Consider the following 16,404-nt stretch of genomic DNA (forward strand, 5'->3'; position numbering starts at 1 on the left):
CAGACATATTATGTCATTTTATATTTTGTAATATTTAAATTAATGCATATTACCTTTTTGTAATACATTTTGTAATATTTATATTTGTCTTTATTAATACTGCGTTTATTTATATTTGAATGTTAAATGGATGTCAATCAAAATGATGCAAATATGTGTTTCATTGACAGTGCAACGACACACATATTAAAACACGAAAAATATTTCTCCTATTTGAAAAAAGGAAAGAATGAATGTCAATACAATAATTGGCAGTGCGAAATTAATTGAAGGCTCTAGAGAAGCCATTATATTTCTCCCCGCGGGGACAAAAATTGTGATACAATATACACTGTTGGCCACTAAAGCTCGAAGAAATTTACTGAGCTTTCAGGACATTCGGAAAAATAGTTATCACATTGAAACTATGAGTGATACCGATGCTGAATTTTTATTGATCACCAATATCATTGATAAAAAGAAATGCATCATTGAGAGATTACCCTCACTCTCTACTAGTTTATATAATGCCAGACTAGGTGTTTTTGAAACACACCTCACCAATAGATCAAAGGATTACCGATATTCAAATATGGCATGATTGTCTTGGGCATCTTAACAGTATAATGATAAGGCGAATAATTGAGAATTCGCTGGCCATTCATTAAAATGTCAAAAAGTGTTAAACTCGAATGAGTCAACCTGTGTTGCCTGCACTCAGGGAAAATTGATAACCATGCCACTGCCAGCTAAGTAGGTATTGAATCACCTACATTTTTGGAAAGAATACACGGGGATATATGTGGACCAATAGACCCACCGTGTGGGCCATTTAAATATTTTATGGTGCTTATTGATGCATCTACAAGATGGTCTCATGTCTATTTATTATCTACTCGCAATATGACATTTGCGAGATTGTTTGCCCAAATTATTAAATTACGGGTACAATTCCCCGATAATCTAATTAAGACTATACGTCTGGATAATGTTGGTGAATATATATCGAATGCATTTGATGATTATTGCATGTCGATTGAAATTAATGTAGAGCACCCAGTTGCTCATGTTCATACACAAAATGACCTGACAAAATCACTTATTAAAATATTGCAATTGATCTCTAGACCATTACTGATGAGGTCTATGTTGCCCATTTCAGCTTGGGGGCATGCAATCTTACATGCATGAACACATATAAGAATGAGGCCGACAAACTATCATTGCTATTCCCCAATGCAGTTAGTATTTGGTCATGAACCAAATATATCTCATCTACGTATTTTTGGGTGTGTTATTTATGTTCCTATTCCACCCATCAAACGTACAAAAATGGGTCCTCAACGTAGATTGGGCATTTATGTCGGATATGAATCGCCGTCAATTATAAAATATCTTGAGCCTATGACGGGTGACTTATTCACTGCAAGATTTACAGATTGTCATTTTGACGAATCATATTTTCCGACATTAGGGGGAGACAGAAATGAACCGAAAAAGGATATTAATTGAAAAATCTCATTGAATTTTTGTGATCCTCATACAAAGTAGTGTGAGCTAGAAGTTCAATGCATTATACATTTGCAAAATATTGCAAATCAGTTACCGGATGCATTCAATGACTCGAGCGAAGTCACTCGATCATATATCCAAGCTGCTAATGCTTCGGCTAAAATAATTGTCCCTGATGGACAAATTGCAAGTGCTAATGAATCAGCGACACGCTTAAAGCGTGGTAGACCACTCGGTTCCAAAGACAAACATCCTCGAAAGAAAAGAAGAATGAATGATGATAATCATGAAAATATCAGAAATGACATTGATAAACCTCAATCTAACGAGAAAGTCAACCCTGAAATAATTGCTCCAGAAGAGCACGATTTTGAAGAACATGATGAGGTTATTGAAAACTCAATTAACTATGTTACTTCAAGAAAATGTTGGAACCGCAAATAGGCAATTATTGATAATGCATTCGCATACAGTTTAACACTTGATATAATAGAAGAAAACGAGGATCCAGAACCAAAGTCAGTTCATGAATGTCAGCAGAGAAATGACTGGCCAAAATGTGATTCAATCAGATCTTGACTCATTAAACAAAAGAAAAGTCTTCGTATTAATCCAGATAGTATAAAACCAGTTGGATACAAATGGGTGTTTGTACGAAAAAGAAATGAGCATAATGAAATTGTGAGATATAAAGCCCGTCTTGTAGCTCAGGAATTCTCACAAAGGTCTGGAGTAGATTTTGGTGAAACATACTCTCCAGTTGTTGATGGAATAACTTTTAGATACCTTGTGAGCCTAGCAGTGCGAGAAAAGCTCGATATGCGTCTTTTAGACGTAGTTACTGCATATCTTTATGGCTCCTTGGATACTGATATCTATATGAAGGTTCCTAAGGGATTCAATATGCCTGAAGCATACAAATTAAACCCAAGAGAATCATATTCCATCAAATTGAAAAAGTCATTGTATGGACTTAAACAATCCGGGCGAATGTCGTATAACCGTCTCAGTGACTGCTTAATAAAAAAAGGTTATACTAATGATCCAATATGTCCATGCGTCTTTATAAAGAAAAATGGATCAAATTTTGTCATTATTGTTATATATGTTGATGATCTCAATTTAATTGGAACTCCTGAAAAGATCAAATTGCAGTTGAATATATAAAGAAAGAATTTGAAATCAAAGATTTTGGAAAGACAATATTATCTGGGATTACAAATGGACCATGTTAATAATGAGATATTTATCCATCAATCCACACATACCCAAAAGGTATTAAAACAATTCTATATAGATAAATCTCACTCTCTGAGTACACCAATGGTGGTCAGATCTCTTGATCCCAGTAAAGATCCACTTAGGCTAAGAGAAGAAAATGAAGAAATACTTGGCCCCGAGGTACCATATCTCAGCGCTATTGGCGTATTAATGTACCTTGCAAATTGTACCAGACCAGATATATCTTTTTCAGTAAATCTACTGGTCAGGTTTAGCGCATTCCCCACAAAGCGCCATTGGAATGGTACCAAGTACATTTTTCGTTACCTTCAGGGGACTCATGACCTCGGTCTATTTTATTCGAGTGAATCTTGAAATGAATTAATCGGTATGCTGATGCTGGTTATTTGTCTGATCCATACAAAGAAAAATCTCAAATTGGCTATTTATTTACTTGTGGCGGAACCGCAATCTCTTGGAGATCTGCTAAACAGACGATAACAGCTACTTCCTCAAACCATGCTGAGGTTTTAGCAATTCACGAAGCCAGTCGTGAATGCGTTTGGTTGAGGTCTATGACTTACCATATTCAAAAAAATTGTGGCTTGATTACCGATGATAAATTACCTCCTACAATATTATTTGAAGATAATGCAGCTTGTATAGCTCAATTAAATGGAGGATATATTAAAGGCGATCAAACAAATCACATATCTCCGAAGTTCTTTTTCACTCACGATTTTAAAAAAAGTGATGAAATTGATGTGCAACAAATTCGATCGTCTGAAAATTTTGCAGATTTGTTTACGAAGGCGCTACCGACTGCAACATTCAAACTAACTAGTGCAAGGAATTGGAATGCGTCGGATGAAAGACATCAAATAAAGTCCAAAACAGGAGAGCGCACTAATACAAGAATGATGTACTCTTTTTCCTTCACTATGATTTTTTCCCACGGGTTTTTTTTTTTTACAATAAGGTTTTAACGAGGCACATTCTCTTTACAAATGCATCAAAGATGGAGTGTTATACACGTAGCTATTACAATCTTACTATGTAATGTATATGTAGTAGTGGTGTGGATTGGCATGATTACTAACCACACATTCATTCCCTTCTTTTGCCTATAAATACATATACGAGTTAAGGAAATGAATCAATCAATTTACAAATCCTTCCCCTTTCTCTCTCTCTCTCTCCATTCATTACAAAATATATACAATATAATATAATAACACACATACATATATATATATACACACACCCGTACACGCTCACACACACTTACCATTATTATATATTATCATTTATATAACTTTTTATATTAAATCAAAGAATTATCTAAATTGAAATTTTTACTATTTAAAATATTCAAATCCATAAATAAACACACCATTAGTTGATTTCGTCACGAGGAGGATTTTATGTACTATTGAAAAAATAAATAAATAAATAAATAAAAGTCTAATGTGTTCTTTTGTCTATTTCTTTTTAAAAAAAATATATCAACATTCAATAATTTTTTTTTTATATTATACTATAAATTTATTTTATATTCGAAGCATAATATTAATCTATATTTATATGATATAAACAACTATTCAAATTAACTTTTAAAAGTATTAAAAAATTCAAACCCAGACCCTACCGACAAACACACCCTAAAAAGGTGTATTTCTATTGAACGGTTTGGTAGTTTTAAATTGTGCTACTACTGTGAAACTGTTTACGCGCCAAACTCTAGCTTGCGACTTGTGGAAAGCTATAGATAGAATAGACATCTACTTTTATTTTTTATTTAATTTAAAAACACGCACAATAAAATGCATATCATATTATTTAATAAAAACATATCATATTAATATTATTGGTAAAGAATATAATTTTATATAATATAAATAAATAAATACATATATTTATTTATTTATAATTAACACAATTTATATTTCAAATCATATTATTATCAGTTTTATATATTTAATTTAATACATATTTTTATATATCAAATCAATACATATCAAAACTCAAACTAAACTTATAAGCCAAAGAAAGAAAAAAAAAACTAAATTTATAAACATAAAGAAACAAAAGAAATTTAAATTAAATTTTAAAAATTCAAATTTAATCCAAATTTAAACTCAAATCATTCAAATTCTATCAAAAGAAACACACTCTAAGAATGACTGATGGTGTAAAGAGTAAACGTATGATTATGAAGTTCATTATTTTCCAAACCCAGAACAAACACACTTGGACAATGGTTTTAGTCTAGAAGTGCAATTTCTAAAATAAGAGGAGCAGACTGTAAAATAAAAGCAGTTTAAATTAGTCTAAAAAAAGTGTAAATTCTAAAATGGAGCAATTTAAATTAGAAAAAGAAAAAACTGATTTTCCACATCAGCTGTAGAACACACACTTTATTAGGATTAAATTATATTTGAAATATATATGATTATGGTTTTATAAAAAAAAATAATAATACTAATAAAAGAATTGAAATTAGTATAAACATAAAAAATTATACTCCATAAATTACTTTATATTTACATATTTAATAAATAAAATTATGAGTTACATAATTTTACTTTTATTTTGATTATAAATTAAACAATTATTTAATAAATTATATTTTATATTTTTAAATAAAATAAATACTGTATTTGCTTTGGAATCAAATTTCGCCGTCAAATTTAATTATAAAAAAATTAAAATTTAGAAAAACAAAAAAATTAAAAATTAATATAAACCATCACTGAAATAGACGTTATCTAAATGGAAAGTGTAAAATCTGAATCGAAATCATAATTCAAAAAATTCATGGCAAGTCTAACCGCCTGTTCGGTTGCCATGGTTAGGTTGTGGTTGGTACTAATAATTTGTGTTTTATAAGTATTAATATTGTATAACATTATAATGATTTAAAATTGAAAACGTAGTAGTAGTATTATATAATAGCAACAAAGAGAAGAGAGGGTGGGATCAAATTGAAATAAATGTAAGCAAGGATGTGTCCGGAAGCTCACATGCCCGATGCCTAGGGGCCACCCACGTTGAAGCCCAGACCAGCCATCCCCTGTGCGCAATACATTCAGGAAAATCATGCATAACACGTACCTGCACCTGCACCAAAATATGGGTCATTAGTAAGCCGTCCTCGCACACATGGAACAGACTATGGCCGAGAAACAAGGGCAGGAATGTCAGCCCGTAACGGTGGGATCAAATTGAAATAAATGTAAGCAAGCAACCATCCTTTGTCTATAGATCAAAAGGTATGTATGTATGTATCCATTGTTTAGTCAGAGTCTGGAATTAATTAATTAGACGCTCAATTCTGATAATCAGCAAAAACAGCAGCTCCCAACAACTACATGGCTTCTTCTCTCAGTTCAGTTACAGTTCCACTTCAGCAGCTACTCTCCATTCCATGCCCACTAAAACACAAACAACAGATCCATGAGATGAGATGAGATGAGATGAGAGGAGATGAAGATGAGAGTATCTGTGCATTCCTTTCAAGGCGTCGATTAGGAAATACGATACTCATTCATTCATCCCAACATAATAGACAAACACAAATCGCAACATTTTCCACGTACCTTCTTTATCTTCTTGAACTACCTGTCCGTAGGTATGTCTTCAGAATTCTGGTTTCTTCCCACGAATGAAATGAAGTAGGTCCACACACAATATGCAAACTACAATCAAATTTAAAGATATTGGGTCAGCCATCATTAGCACCATATGATACTGAGAACAGAACAGGTAGTGATATTAGTGAAGTACTATCACCATCTATCTATCCATCTATCTATATCCAATGGAAGGATTGGGTGTTGAAATACAATTAAACCAAAAAACTAAACATTTTAGTATCAGAACTTACAAGTCAGTAAGCCACAGCATCCGATCAATCCGTCCATTCAACTGCTCTCTATTCATTCCTCGCCACCTTGACATCCACCGTGAAGCTATACTCCTGATCACAGCCTAGATAAGAATCGCACATAAAGTATAGAGTATACGTCTTCTTCCCAGCTTCTGCTGGAGCACTGAAGTCCAGTTTCGCCCTTGATTTCCTTTGCAGAGTTACTCTTTTAATAGCAAGCAGCTGATTAGTTTCCGTATCACCAACCACCAACCACCATCCCTCTTCTTTCGATTTGGGATATCTAGGGGCATCCACAGGTCCGACCTCCGTTCTTCCTTCGAGGTCTCGTTCAAGACTGACATGCACACTAATATCCTCTCCAGCAGCAATATTTTCAACATCCACCACCTCATAAGTCAGATCAATGTTTGGAAATCGATTACAAAACCGAGCAATATCCATAAGCTGTGAATCTGGCATTTGCAGGAGCTCTCGCCTTTCCTCATCCTCCATTTCCACCAGATCAAATACAGTCTCAACACTCTTTCCGGGGTTTTCCTGGCACCTCTTCGCCAATTCCTTGGTAAAATGAGGAAGTTGGAGGAGCATGGAATCTCGCTCCCACATTCCCTGAGTTACCATCTGACTTACTTCCATGGCTAGGAGGGCCAGGCTCAGCCAGCCATTGCTTGAAATAACATCCACCATAGCCTGAAGCAGCCTGCTCGCATATATGAGCACCTCTTGCTGATCGGCCGCCAGATTTCCGCCAATCACTTGCCTAGAGAAGTGAGCTTGCAATAAAGCATTTGCCTTGACATTCGGATCTGTGTATTTCGGATTTTCGAAGGAGAAGCGCTGGTGGTTGATTAACCTCCTTATCAACTCTTCTTCACCAGGTCTGATTGGAAGCTGTTCATACTCTGAAGCCGAAGCCAATACTTCCAAAAGACCCTTCAACTTCATTTTAGAAGCCAGAGAAGAGCTGAATCGTTCGATTGTTGTGTAACTGATGTAATAGTAAGAAGCAATCATGCCAAGATTCAGAGGCGACAACAAAAAGTCATCCTCAATGGCAACACATTTACTTGCTTCTAAATCACCAAGCGTGTTCTCCACGAGCTCCGAAAGATGATCAGATAGGTGCCTGTGACTAACACCCTGAAGATTATAATAGTTTGGATTCTGAGCCAGCCTTCTATACATAAACGTCCAGGTGAGGTAGTCTACTGCATCCTGCTTGTTTTGAATAACCCCCACAACTACCTCAGCATTTATATTGTCGTGCAGATAATGGTGCAGATGGCTTTCAACTGGAAAAGCTTCATAGAGAAATTTCTTGTAATATTCCTTACGCGGTGCATGGCAAAGGATGACGCACTTCCCAGAGTTGTCTACAAGAGGTCGACTAGCATGACCCATCATCTGCAGTAAATCAGTGACAGGATAATCCGTATGGGCATTTTCCCTGCCATCATAGTACTGCGTTCCCATGACCACCACCAAATGTGCCAACAGTGGAACTCCCCAACACATGGAACTGTTCATCACACACACCTGAATACAGCCAGTTTCAAACAGTGTCTTCACAATATCCTGATCTGTGCTGCACAGCCCCTCGTGCAGGTAACCGACACCGGATTGAAGTGTCTGCTTCAACATAGGTTCCTTGATGATGGCAATAAAAGGCTCCAGCTGCTCTTCGGACTGCAATAAGAACAACGATTTCTGTTCACTGTCCACACTTGAGTAGGACATCAGATCCACTGCAGTAAGACGGGCATGCTTCCTGGTAGGAACAAACACAATTGCAGGTTTTCCATTTTTGGCATGCTGCACAATTGCCGTGTACGTAGGTTTCGTCATGGCCTGCATTCTCGCTTCAAAGTTAGCAATGTCTATACCCTGAATGTGAATTTCCAAAGGCACTGGCCTCACACCAGGAGGAAAATTGAAAAGACCATGAGATGAAGCCCCAATCCATTCTCCCAGATCCTTGGCATTGGCAAGAGAAGTTGAAAGGGCCACAATACGTATCTTGTTCTCCAACTGACTAGCAATGTAGCGCATTCTTGAGACTATGATCTCCAACACAGGGCCACCTTGACCCCCAATCAAATGGAGCTCATCAATAATGAATAGACTGACCTGCTGAACATATTTACGCTGTTTCCATCTGCGAGATAAACCATCCCATTTCTCAGGAGTGCTGATTATTATATGACCTTTCTCAAGAAGTTTCAAATCAGTAGCAGTTTCTCCAGTTAATTCAACCACCCTCAATCCAAGTCCCTCTCCAAATTTTTTCTGCCAATCATGGTATCTTTCCTTGGCAAGAGCTTCCATAGGAGCTATATAGACAGCACGCAAGACACTATCAGGTCCTTTCTGATGATTCCTCAAAATGGCAAACTCAGCACATATGGTCTTGCCACTACCAGTTGGCGCAGCAACCAAGACATTATCATCTGAGTTGTACAAGATTGTGAAAACCTGCGTCTGGACAGGATTGAAATGCTTGAATTGTCGATAAAGAGCTTCATATGCTGGGTTTCGTAATGCCGTGACAGGAAGAGGTTGCAAATCCAGTAACTCCGTGGGAGGAGGATATTTTTCAGGTAAAATGAGGTGCCTGAAAGAAACAGGTAGAACAGTCTGCGACCCTAGCCATCTATCAGACACCACATTAATGAAGTATTGTGGGGGAAGTGGTTCATATATGGGTACAGTGAAATTCAGAGCATGGTCCTCATCAATATACTGCTTCTTTAACATGAAGTACTCATGATGAAGAATATGTTCCCCATCATTGTCCTCAACAATAATCCAGAAAGGCTCAACATATCCATGGACCTTGTCATCCCACTGGAAATCAGGGGTGATGGTTAATTCGACCCTCAAAACAGATCTTGTGATTGGTTGAACATGTGCATTCAGGTTTAACTTTGGGAACTGATGAATAAATTTATGGAGTGTTCTTCCCATCTTAGGAAAACGAATGAGTTCTCCAATCTCCTGAGAAGAGAGATCATAGTACCTTTCCCAAGCCAAGTCTTTCTTTTCCAACTTCATCAGAATTTCATTTGGGATGCCGTGGAATTGACGAAGAGGTGTCTGCACGCTCCACATCCTCTTGCCTATCATTTTGCAAAGTTTAAGAGCCTTCTCAGCCAGTTGGGCCCATCCTCTTTTCAGAACTATCTCAAACAATGCTCTCATGAGTCGTCCGGCACTCTGAGGGGGGAAAAGAGAAAAAAAGGGGAAAAGAAATCAAAATGACGGCAAAGTAAGAAGATGTGTAGCATAACTTACAGAAAGATAAATAATTAGCTAACCTGAGTAATAAAAACCATGTCAGATGTCAGCGACAGGCCCTCGAGCTTTAACTGTGAAATATAAGCTTGAAGTAAGACATTAATTTTTGCACTGGGTTCCTCAAGACTCTCTTTTATTGGTATAGGGACCCTGTCTAAGAGCTTGGCTAGTTCCATCTTCTCATCTTGTCTCACAGTTACATATTTGAACTCTTCACTGAGTGAGAACAGCCGACACAGCTCAATATCACCCATGGTAGGCTTCAAATGCTCATTGTAGGTGGATATTGTACCATGAGTAATATAGTAATAGCTGGCAATGCGACCCAAGTCAGTGACCTGGAAATATCCACTTTTCCTGTCATACTTCACCAGATTGTTCTTATCCAAAATCATAGCTGCTGAATGAATCTGAAAAAGAATTACACGATTAATTATTAAACATAAATTAATATAAAAGAAAAGAAAATCATATGAATAATTCTTGTAGCAACTTAATCAAGCCATGCAGTATTCTCTTAAAATATTGATTGTTTGGTTTTTTTTTTTTTTTTTTAATACCAAATTTAGGAATAAAGAGTGGTAATAGATGACAAAAGCATACAATAGCAAAACCAAAAGTTAAGGCTTGTATCCAAAAACTTAGAACTCACAATTTCTTGGGTTGTAAAGTGTTATGCTCAAAACTGAAATCTACTTTATTAAGTTCAAGTCCAAAAATGATTTCAATATGCACAAATGTAGTGTCATTCAGAATCAATGTCCATGAACCAAACCAACCAAGCTAAATAAAAAGCTAAAAACAGATCAACAAAGTCTAATTAACAAGAAAGAAGAAAATTTACCAGATCAGCTCTTCTTTCTTCCAAGGTTTTATCTCTTTTCAGAACATCAGGTGACAAACCATACAGGTTTGGATTCCGCATCATCCGGACAAATAAATATGTATACAGCAACCATTTACACGCTTCTCTAGCATTCTGCACAGTTCCAAGTACAATTTCAGCATTCAACTGATCAGCCAATTTAGAAATAAACTGGCTCTCAATAGGAAGCTGCTGATTCATCAAGGACAGATAATACTGCAATTCACTATGGCCAGTTATGATTATTCCTTCACCATATGTATCATACTGAGGCCGACCAGCACGACCAAGCATCTGCATGACATCTAGAGGACTCAATTCAGTCCATGCTCCTTTCTCAGGATTATAGATTTGAGTACCCTTGATGATAACAGTATGTGCAGGCAAATTGACACCCCAAGCAAGAGTGGCAGTAGAAACCAAGACTTGGACATGCCCATCTGCAAAAAGCTCCTCAACAATTTGCCGATCAGCTCTAACCATCCCTGCATGATGGATTGCAAAACCATAAGGTAGTAGATCCTTCAGGTCGCTGCTTTTCACGAGCTCTGTGTGAGATTGAAGAATTTCCCGACTTGCACTATCCTCTTTCAAGAACTTACTCAGGGTATCGTTAGCGAGGGCAGTATCACGAATTGCACGAGCTGTCTTGGTAGTCTCCTTTCTCGAATGGACAAAGATCAAAACTTGATGTTTTCCAGCAACGCTAATAACCTTCTCATAGCATACATCATTCATCAACTGAAATCTCTGCAATGGCTTCTTTACAGTAATCCCAATATACTGCTGGGCCAAAGGAACTGGCCTGTAACTATTGTCAAAATGAAAGAGCCCCTTCTGTAATTTAACTCGTAAGAAAACCGCAACATCTTCATAATTCGGAAGTGTGGCAGAGAGCCCAACAAGCCGAATATGCTCTTCCGTAGTTTCAATTTGCCGAACAGTTCTAGCAATTATGCTTTCCAGCACAGGCCCTCTATTGTCATGCAGCAGGTGGATTTCATCAATAATGAGAAGTTTCACAAGCTGTGTGTACGTGCGGTCACCTGACTTTCTAGTAATAATGTCCCACTTCTCAGGAGTAGTCACAATAATCTGGGTTTCCTCAATCTGTTGTCGCGTCAATGTTTGATCACCGCTCAACTCCTTAACTTTGACACCATATTGTTCCAAACGATTAGAAAGGTTTCCTACCACCTCGGCAACCAGAGCCTTCATTGGTGCGACATACACAATCTTGTAATTATTATGATTAATTGTGCCATCATCATTCATATTCAGCGCAATCTGGTTAAGTATAGTAAGCATTGCAACATTCGTTTTCCCAGCACCGGTCGGCGCACACAACAAGATGTTCTCGGCACTGAAAAGTGCAGTCTCATAAACTTTGCTCTGGACCCTATTCAGCTGGCTCATTCCTTTGAAAGCTGGTTGGGCCCACTCTGGCAAGTCAGAAATCTTAACAAGTTTCTCATCAGCAGCTAATACCGTTGGCTTCAATGCTGGAACGTGAACTTCTTCATAACCCTTCCTGTGGTTTCTATAAGAACCAACCGGTAGCTCACATTTTTTGTTTGCCATCAACAACCCACCTTTTTGAAACGAAAGGCTCTCCAGGTCCAGAAGTTGCCGCTGCCCCTTTAACCAACCACCATCAGCATCTCTATCAACTAAACCACGGCGTTCACGGTCATCATCCCCACCAGTTTCATCTTTCAGCCGCCTAGCCTCCTCCCTAATGCTCTTCTCCATGTTCTTCTGCCTCTCTTTTGCAGTCGCTCGAGTGGCATGTAGCTGCTCCAGGATGGCAGCATGGTCAGGCCCCAATTGCATCATTTCCTCTTCAATCTCCTTCCTCTTCTCTTGATCTTCAGCCCTCGCCAGACGAGTACAAAATACTATTTTCAACCGGTTCCGTAATAGGAATTTGATAAGTTTAAACTGATCAAACTCCAGATGCATCAGCAACTTATTTTCAACTTCACGGTCATCACCCTCAGCAAGAATTTTCAGAACCTCTTCCGCAAGCTTCTGGCTCTGCTGTGGATCAATTTTCTGGTCATAGGCTTGTGAGATCTTCCTTTGTAGCCAGTATGCATCAATATCCTGAACATTCAAGGCCATTCCTTCATTAGCTTCCTGCTCATCATCCTCATCAATTCCACCACCCATCTGCATAGCCCCAGAACCATCCATTTCTGCCACATCATCTTCATCCTCTTCATCCTCAGGTACCATGTCCAGATCACTTTCTTCTTCTTCTTCTTCATTCTCCTCAAACTCCACAGCAACACCAACATCATCATCAAGACCATCATCTCCATTAACAGCAGAATCCCCAGCATCGGCACTATCATGGTAATCGGTAATAAGCCTCCCAATGGACACGAGTTGATCAAATGTATTGCTCGGGATGGGGTTCAGCAGCTTCTCAATCTCCTTTTTCTTATCAGGATTTTTTAAATTCTCATTCTTCAGGACTGCCAAAATCTCATCAGCAGCTCCGCTCACAATATTCAGAGGCTGCCCACCCAACTGTTGCTGAATAACACTAAGCATGGCTTCATAAGCAGCCCTTGTCTCTTTAGTCTTTGGCTGGTAAACACCTTCCTCGGAGGAAGTGAGGACACTCTCCTCCTGAAGACGCCTCTTCTTGCTCTTAGGAGGTGCAGCATCAAAAAGGGGCTCTCGGTCCTTCTTCTTTTTTGATTTTTTAAGTTTCTCCTCCAACTCCGGAGGTTTATCCCTATAAGCTCGGTCACCAAAGCTTTTGGGGTCAATCTTTCCCCACAGCGACTCAGGTTCTCCAGTAGGCTCATGTGTGTCGCGAGGGCGAGAATCAGTGGTGAGTACAAGGCTCGAATTAGCTCTGTACTCGTATTGCTTGAACCTAGCGTGGGCCTCAGCACCACCCCCGGGGTGAGCCATCTCCTTCAGTCAACAATGCCCTAAATCAACACTCAAATATGAAACCTTCTAAAAAATAGTAGAAATTATTCAAAGCCCTAGACGAACCCAGATTAACTTACCGTGTCTGATTGAGTGAGTGCTGCTTGCTTGATTATTCTCAACTTCTTCAACCTCCTCGCTCTCTGGATTCAAGCGGCCTAACAGGGGATTCGCCAGATAAACTCTTTTGATTCCATAATACACCGAAATATTTAACAATATTAAAATTAAAATTAAATTTTAAGGAGAATATGAATAAAAAAATTTGAAAAGAGCCGCAAAAATAAAAAATAAAAAATAAAAAACTCATACCTGAAGAAACAGAGATGGGAGGGGCGAGTCAGAAGCGACGAGTTGGGCGAGCAAACTCGGAGCGAAGGCCGGGTACGGAGGCGGCACAGTGGAGGTGGGCGTGGCAGCGGCGCAACAGAAGCGAAGCACGACGGCGGCGCTGTAGAAAGCACGGAAGAGAAAAGAGGAAGCTGGGCTGGGCGCGGCGACGGCGGGATAGGGTTGTCTATGAATGATTCAGTGCCCCTGTGTCGATTTGTTGTCTTAATTTAATTATTAGCCAATATCGATGTATTAATCCTTTTTGTTATTTTTTGCACTGCACCTCTTCGTAAATATATATTTATAAAAATATTATAGTTCGTTTTATTGAAATATTGTGATTTTTTATATTAAATAAATATTATTATTTTTATATTATTAAATTCTATTTTTATTTTTTTCACTATAATTCATTATAATTTTATGTATAAAAAGTAAATGACAATGTTGTAACGATAAGAATATATAAGTTTGTTTTTTATGATGAGTTTGGAAAAATTAAATAATATAGTTTAGTATTAAAATAATGTATAATTAGATTTTTTGTAAAAAAAATATATATTTATTTTTAAAAACTAGAGTAAAATAGTAAAAAATTTAAGATTTTTTTTTTATATATATAAAGAAACACACTTAAAATTTATTATTGTTTTTAAAAAATAAATATTAAATTTTGATATGAAAATATTTTTAGTATAAAGAAACACACTTAAATTTATTATTGTTGTTAAAAGAGTAGATATTATATTTTAATATGAAATTAGTATTTATACGTATAATTAAAAATAAAATAAATAAATATTAAAATTTAAAAATATTATAAAAATTTAATAAAATATTAAAAAAAGAGTATAATAGACAAAAAAAAAAAAAAAATGTTTAATAAAATTTCTCTCCTCCACATTCCCCCAAATTTGAGGGGAATATAAATCTAAAGAGATTAAATCTCCTCCTCTCCTTCTCTTTCCCTCCCCTTTCAAAAAATTTGAACCAAACGCAAATTTTTTTAGAATTTCATCACTTCCCCTCTCCTCCCCTTTTAAACCCTCAAACAAAATAGACCCTAACAAATTATTCTTTCGCTAATAATTTATTAAATCAAAATATATTTCACAAATATAAATTAATCTAATTAATTAAATAACCTAAAATATCATAAATCATGTAAAATTCACTTTAAAAAATAAATATTTTTGTTTATATTTAAAATTTCACATTTTTTATAAAATTAATTTATATTTATTATAAATAAATAAAAATATTTTTTATTTACTTGTATTATAAAAAATTTTATGTTTTACAAATTATATCTATATTATATATATTTTTTATTATGATATAATTTTTAAAATATTTAAATATATATTTTAATTTTTAAATCATATATTATATTTATTTAAAACTATTAATATTATCAATTACATAGATAATAATAATAATAATAATAATAATAATAATAATATAATTCACTATTATTAACTAATTAAACATTATTTTTTTAATAGTTGCCACCGAAAGAATATCATATTTTAATTTTAATATTTTATATATTGGACTTGATAAATTTGATACAAATATCAATATAGTTGAAATTATAAAAGCAGTAATTAATAAATGTGTTTAAATAATTTTAAAATATTTATTTTCTTAAAAAAAAATTTAAAATTAACATCAATTGCAGTCATTTCAAATTATTTTATGTAATTCTAGAGATTATTTTCCTTCTCTTTTTAATTATTACAAACAATACCTAATTGGTCTTAATAATTAAAAAAATGTAAACTTAGATTTGTGTTTGTTTGTGATTTTTTAATAATTTTTACTATTACTTAAATTCTTTTTTGAAAAATGAAATCAAATATTTATTTTCTATTTTTATATTATTTTAAAAATTATTTTTTCGATAGCAACATAAAATTTTAATCGTCTATGTACTCTTCCGACTATTTTATTATTAAGTATAGTTATGATTTTTATAATATTATATCATCTATTTATTACATCAATGATTATTTAAATTTAAACTTTTACTATTTAAAACTCAAAATCAAAATTCATCCAACAAACACATCTTAAATTTTTACTCCCTCCGTCCCATGTAATATGGGTGTATTATTGTAGACACGGAAATTTAGGTAAAATATAATTAGTAAGTGATTAAGAAGTATATTAGTAAAAATAATTATTATTTAGTAAAAATAATTATAGATTAAGATTAAAATAAGTAAATATTTTAATTAAAATTAAAAAAAATTTAAATTTTAAAATTTAAAATGCGATTAGAGTGTATAATTATATTTCCAAAAATAGAAATGACAAGTTATGTGGGACGGACGAAAATAGAAAATATGAACAAATT

The 16,404-nt window shown here is 35.3% G+C and overlaps 1 protein-coding gene across 4 annotated transcripts; it reads right to left on the minus strand.

The window, feature by feature from the left end:
* Positions 1 to 5,948: 5,948 nt before the first annotated feature.
* On the minus strand, positions 5,949 to 14,284 carry LOC127257436 (DExH-box ATP-dependent RNA helicase DExH12-like). Of its 4 annotated transcripts, none has more exons than XM_051283859.1 (7): positions 14,025 to 14,284; positions 13,793 to 13,870; positions 10,743 to 13,694; positions 9,919 to 10,308; positions 6,599 to 9,817; positions 6,312 to 6,410; positions 5,949 to 6,146 (listed from the first exon to the last, which is right to left on the minus strand). In XM_051283859.1, the coding sequence occupies exons 3-5, from the start codon at positions 13,689 to 13,691 to the stop codon at positions 6,647 to 6,649; spliced, it is 6,510 nt and encodes a 2,169-aa protein (XP_051139816.1). In that variant the 5' UTR covers positions 13,692 to 13,694; positions 13,793 to 13,870; positions 14,025 to 14,284; the 3' UTR covers positions 5,949 to 6,146; positions 6,312 to 6,410; positions 6,599 to 6,646. The 4 variants fall into 4 exon arrangements, with proteins under 4 accessions (XP_051139816.1, XP_051139814.1, XP_051139815.1 ...); XM_051283857.1 differs by having other exon boundaries at positions 10,743 to 13,711; XM_051283858.1 differs by having other exon boundaries at positions 13,793 to 13,896.
* Between the last annotated feature and the right edge of the window lie 2,120 nt (positions 14,285 to 16,404).

This window comes from Andrographis paniculata, unplaced genomic scaffold, assembly GCF_009805555.1.
Source record: "Andrographis paniculata isolate CXL003 unplaced genomic scaffold, ASM980555v1 Contig57END, whole genome shotgun sequence".
NCBI lineage: Eukaryota > Viridiplantae > Streptophyta > Magnoliopsida > Lamiales > Acanthaceae > Andrographis > Andrographis paniculata.

Excerpts from the sequence above, each read along its gene's own strand:
- LOC127257436 (XM_051283859.1), bottom strand. The coding sequence starts at position 13,691 with ATGGCTCACCCCGGGGGTGGTGCTGAGGCCCACGCTAGGTTCAAGCAA. Across the intron at positions 10,309-10,742 it reads AAGAAAGAAGAGCTGATCTG|ATTCATTCAGCAGCTATGAT; the intron begins GTAAATTTTCTT and ends ATTCTTTTTCAG. Across the intron at positions 9,818-9,918 it reads ACATGGTTTTTATTACTCAG|AGTGCCGGACGACTCATGAG; the intron begins GTTAGCTAATTA and ends TTCCCCCCTCAG.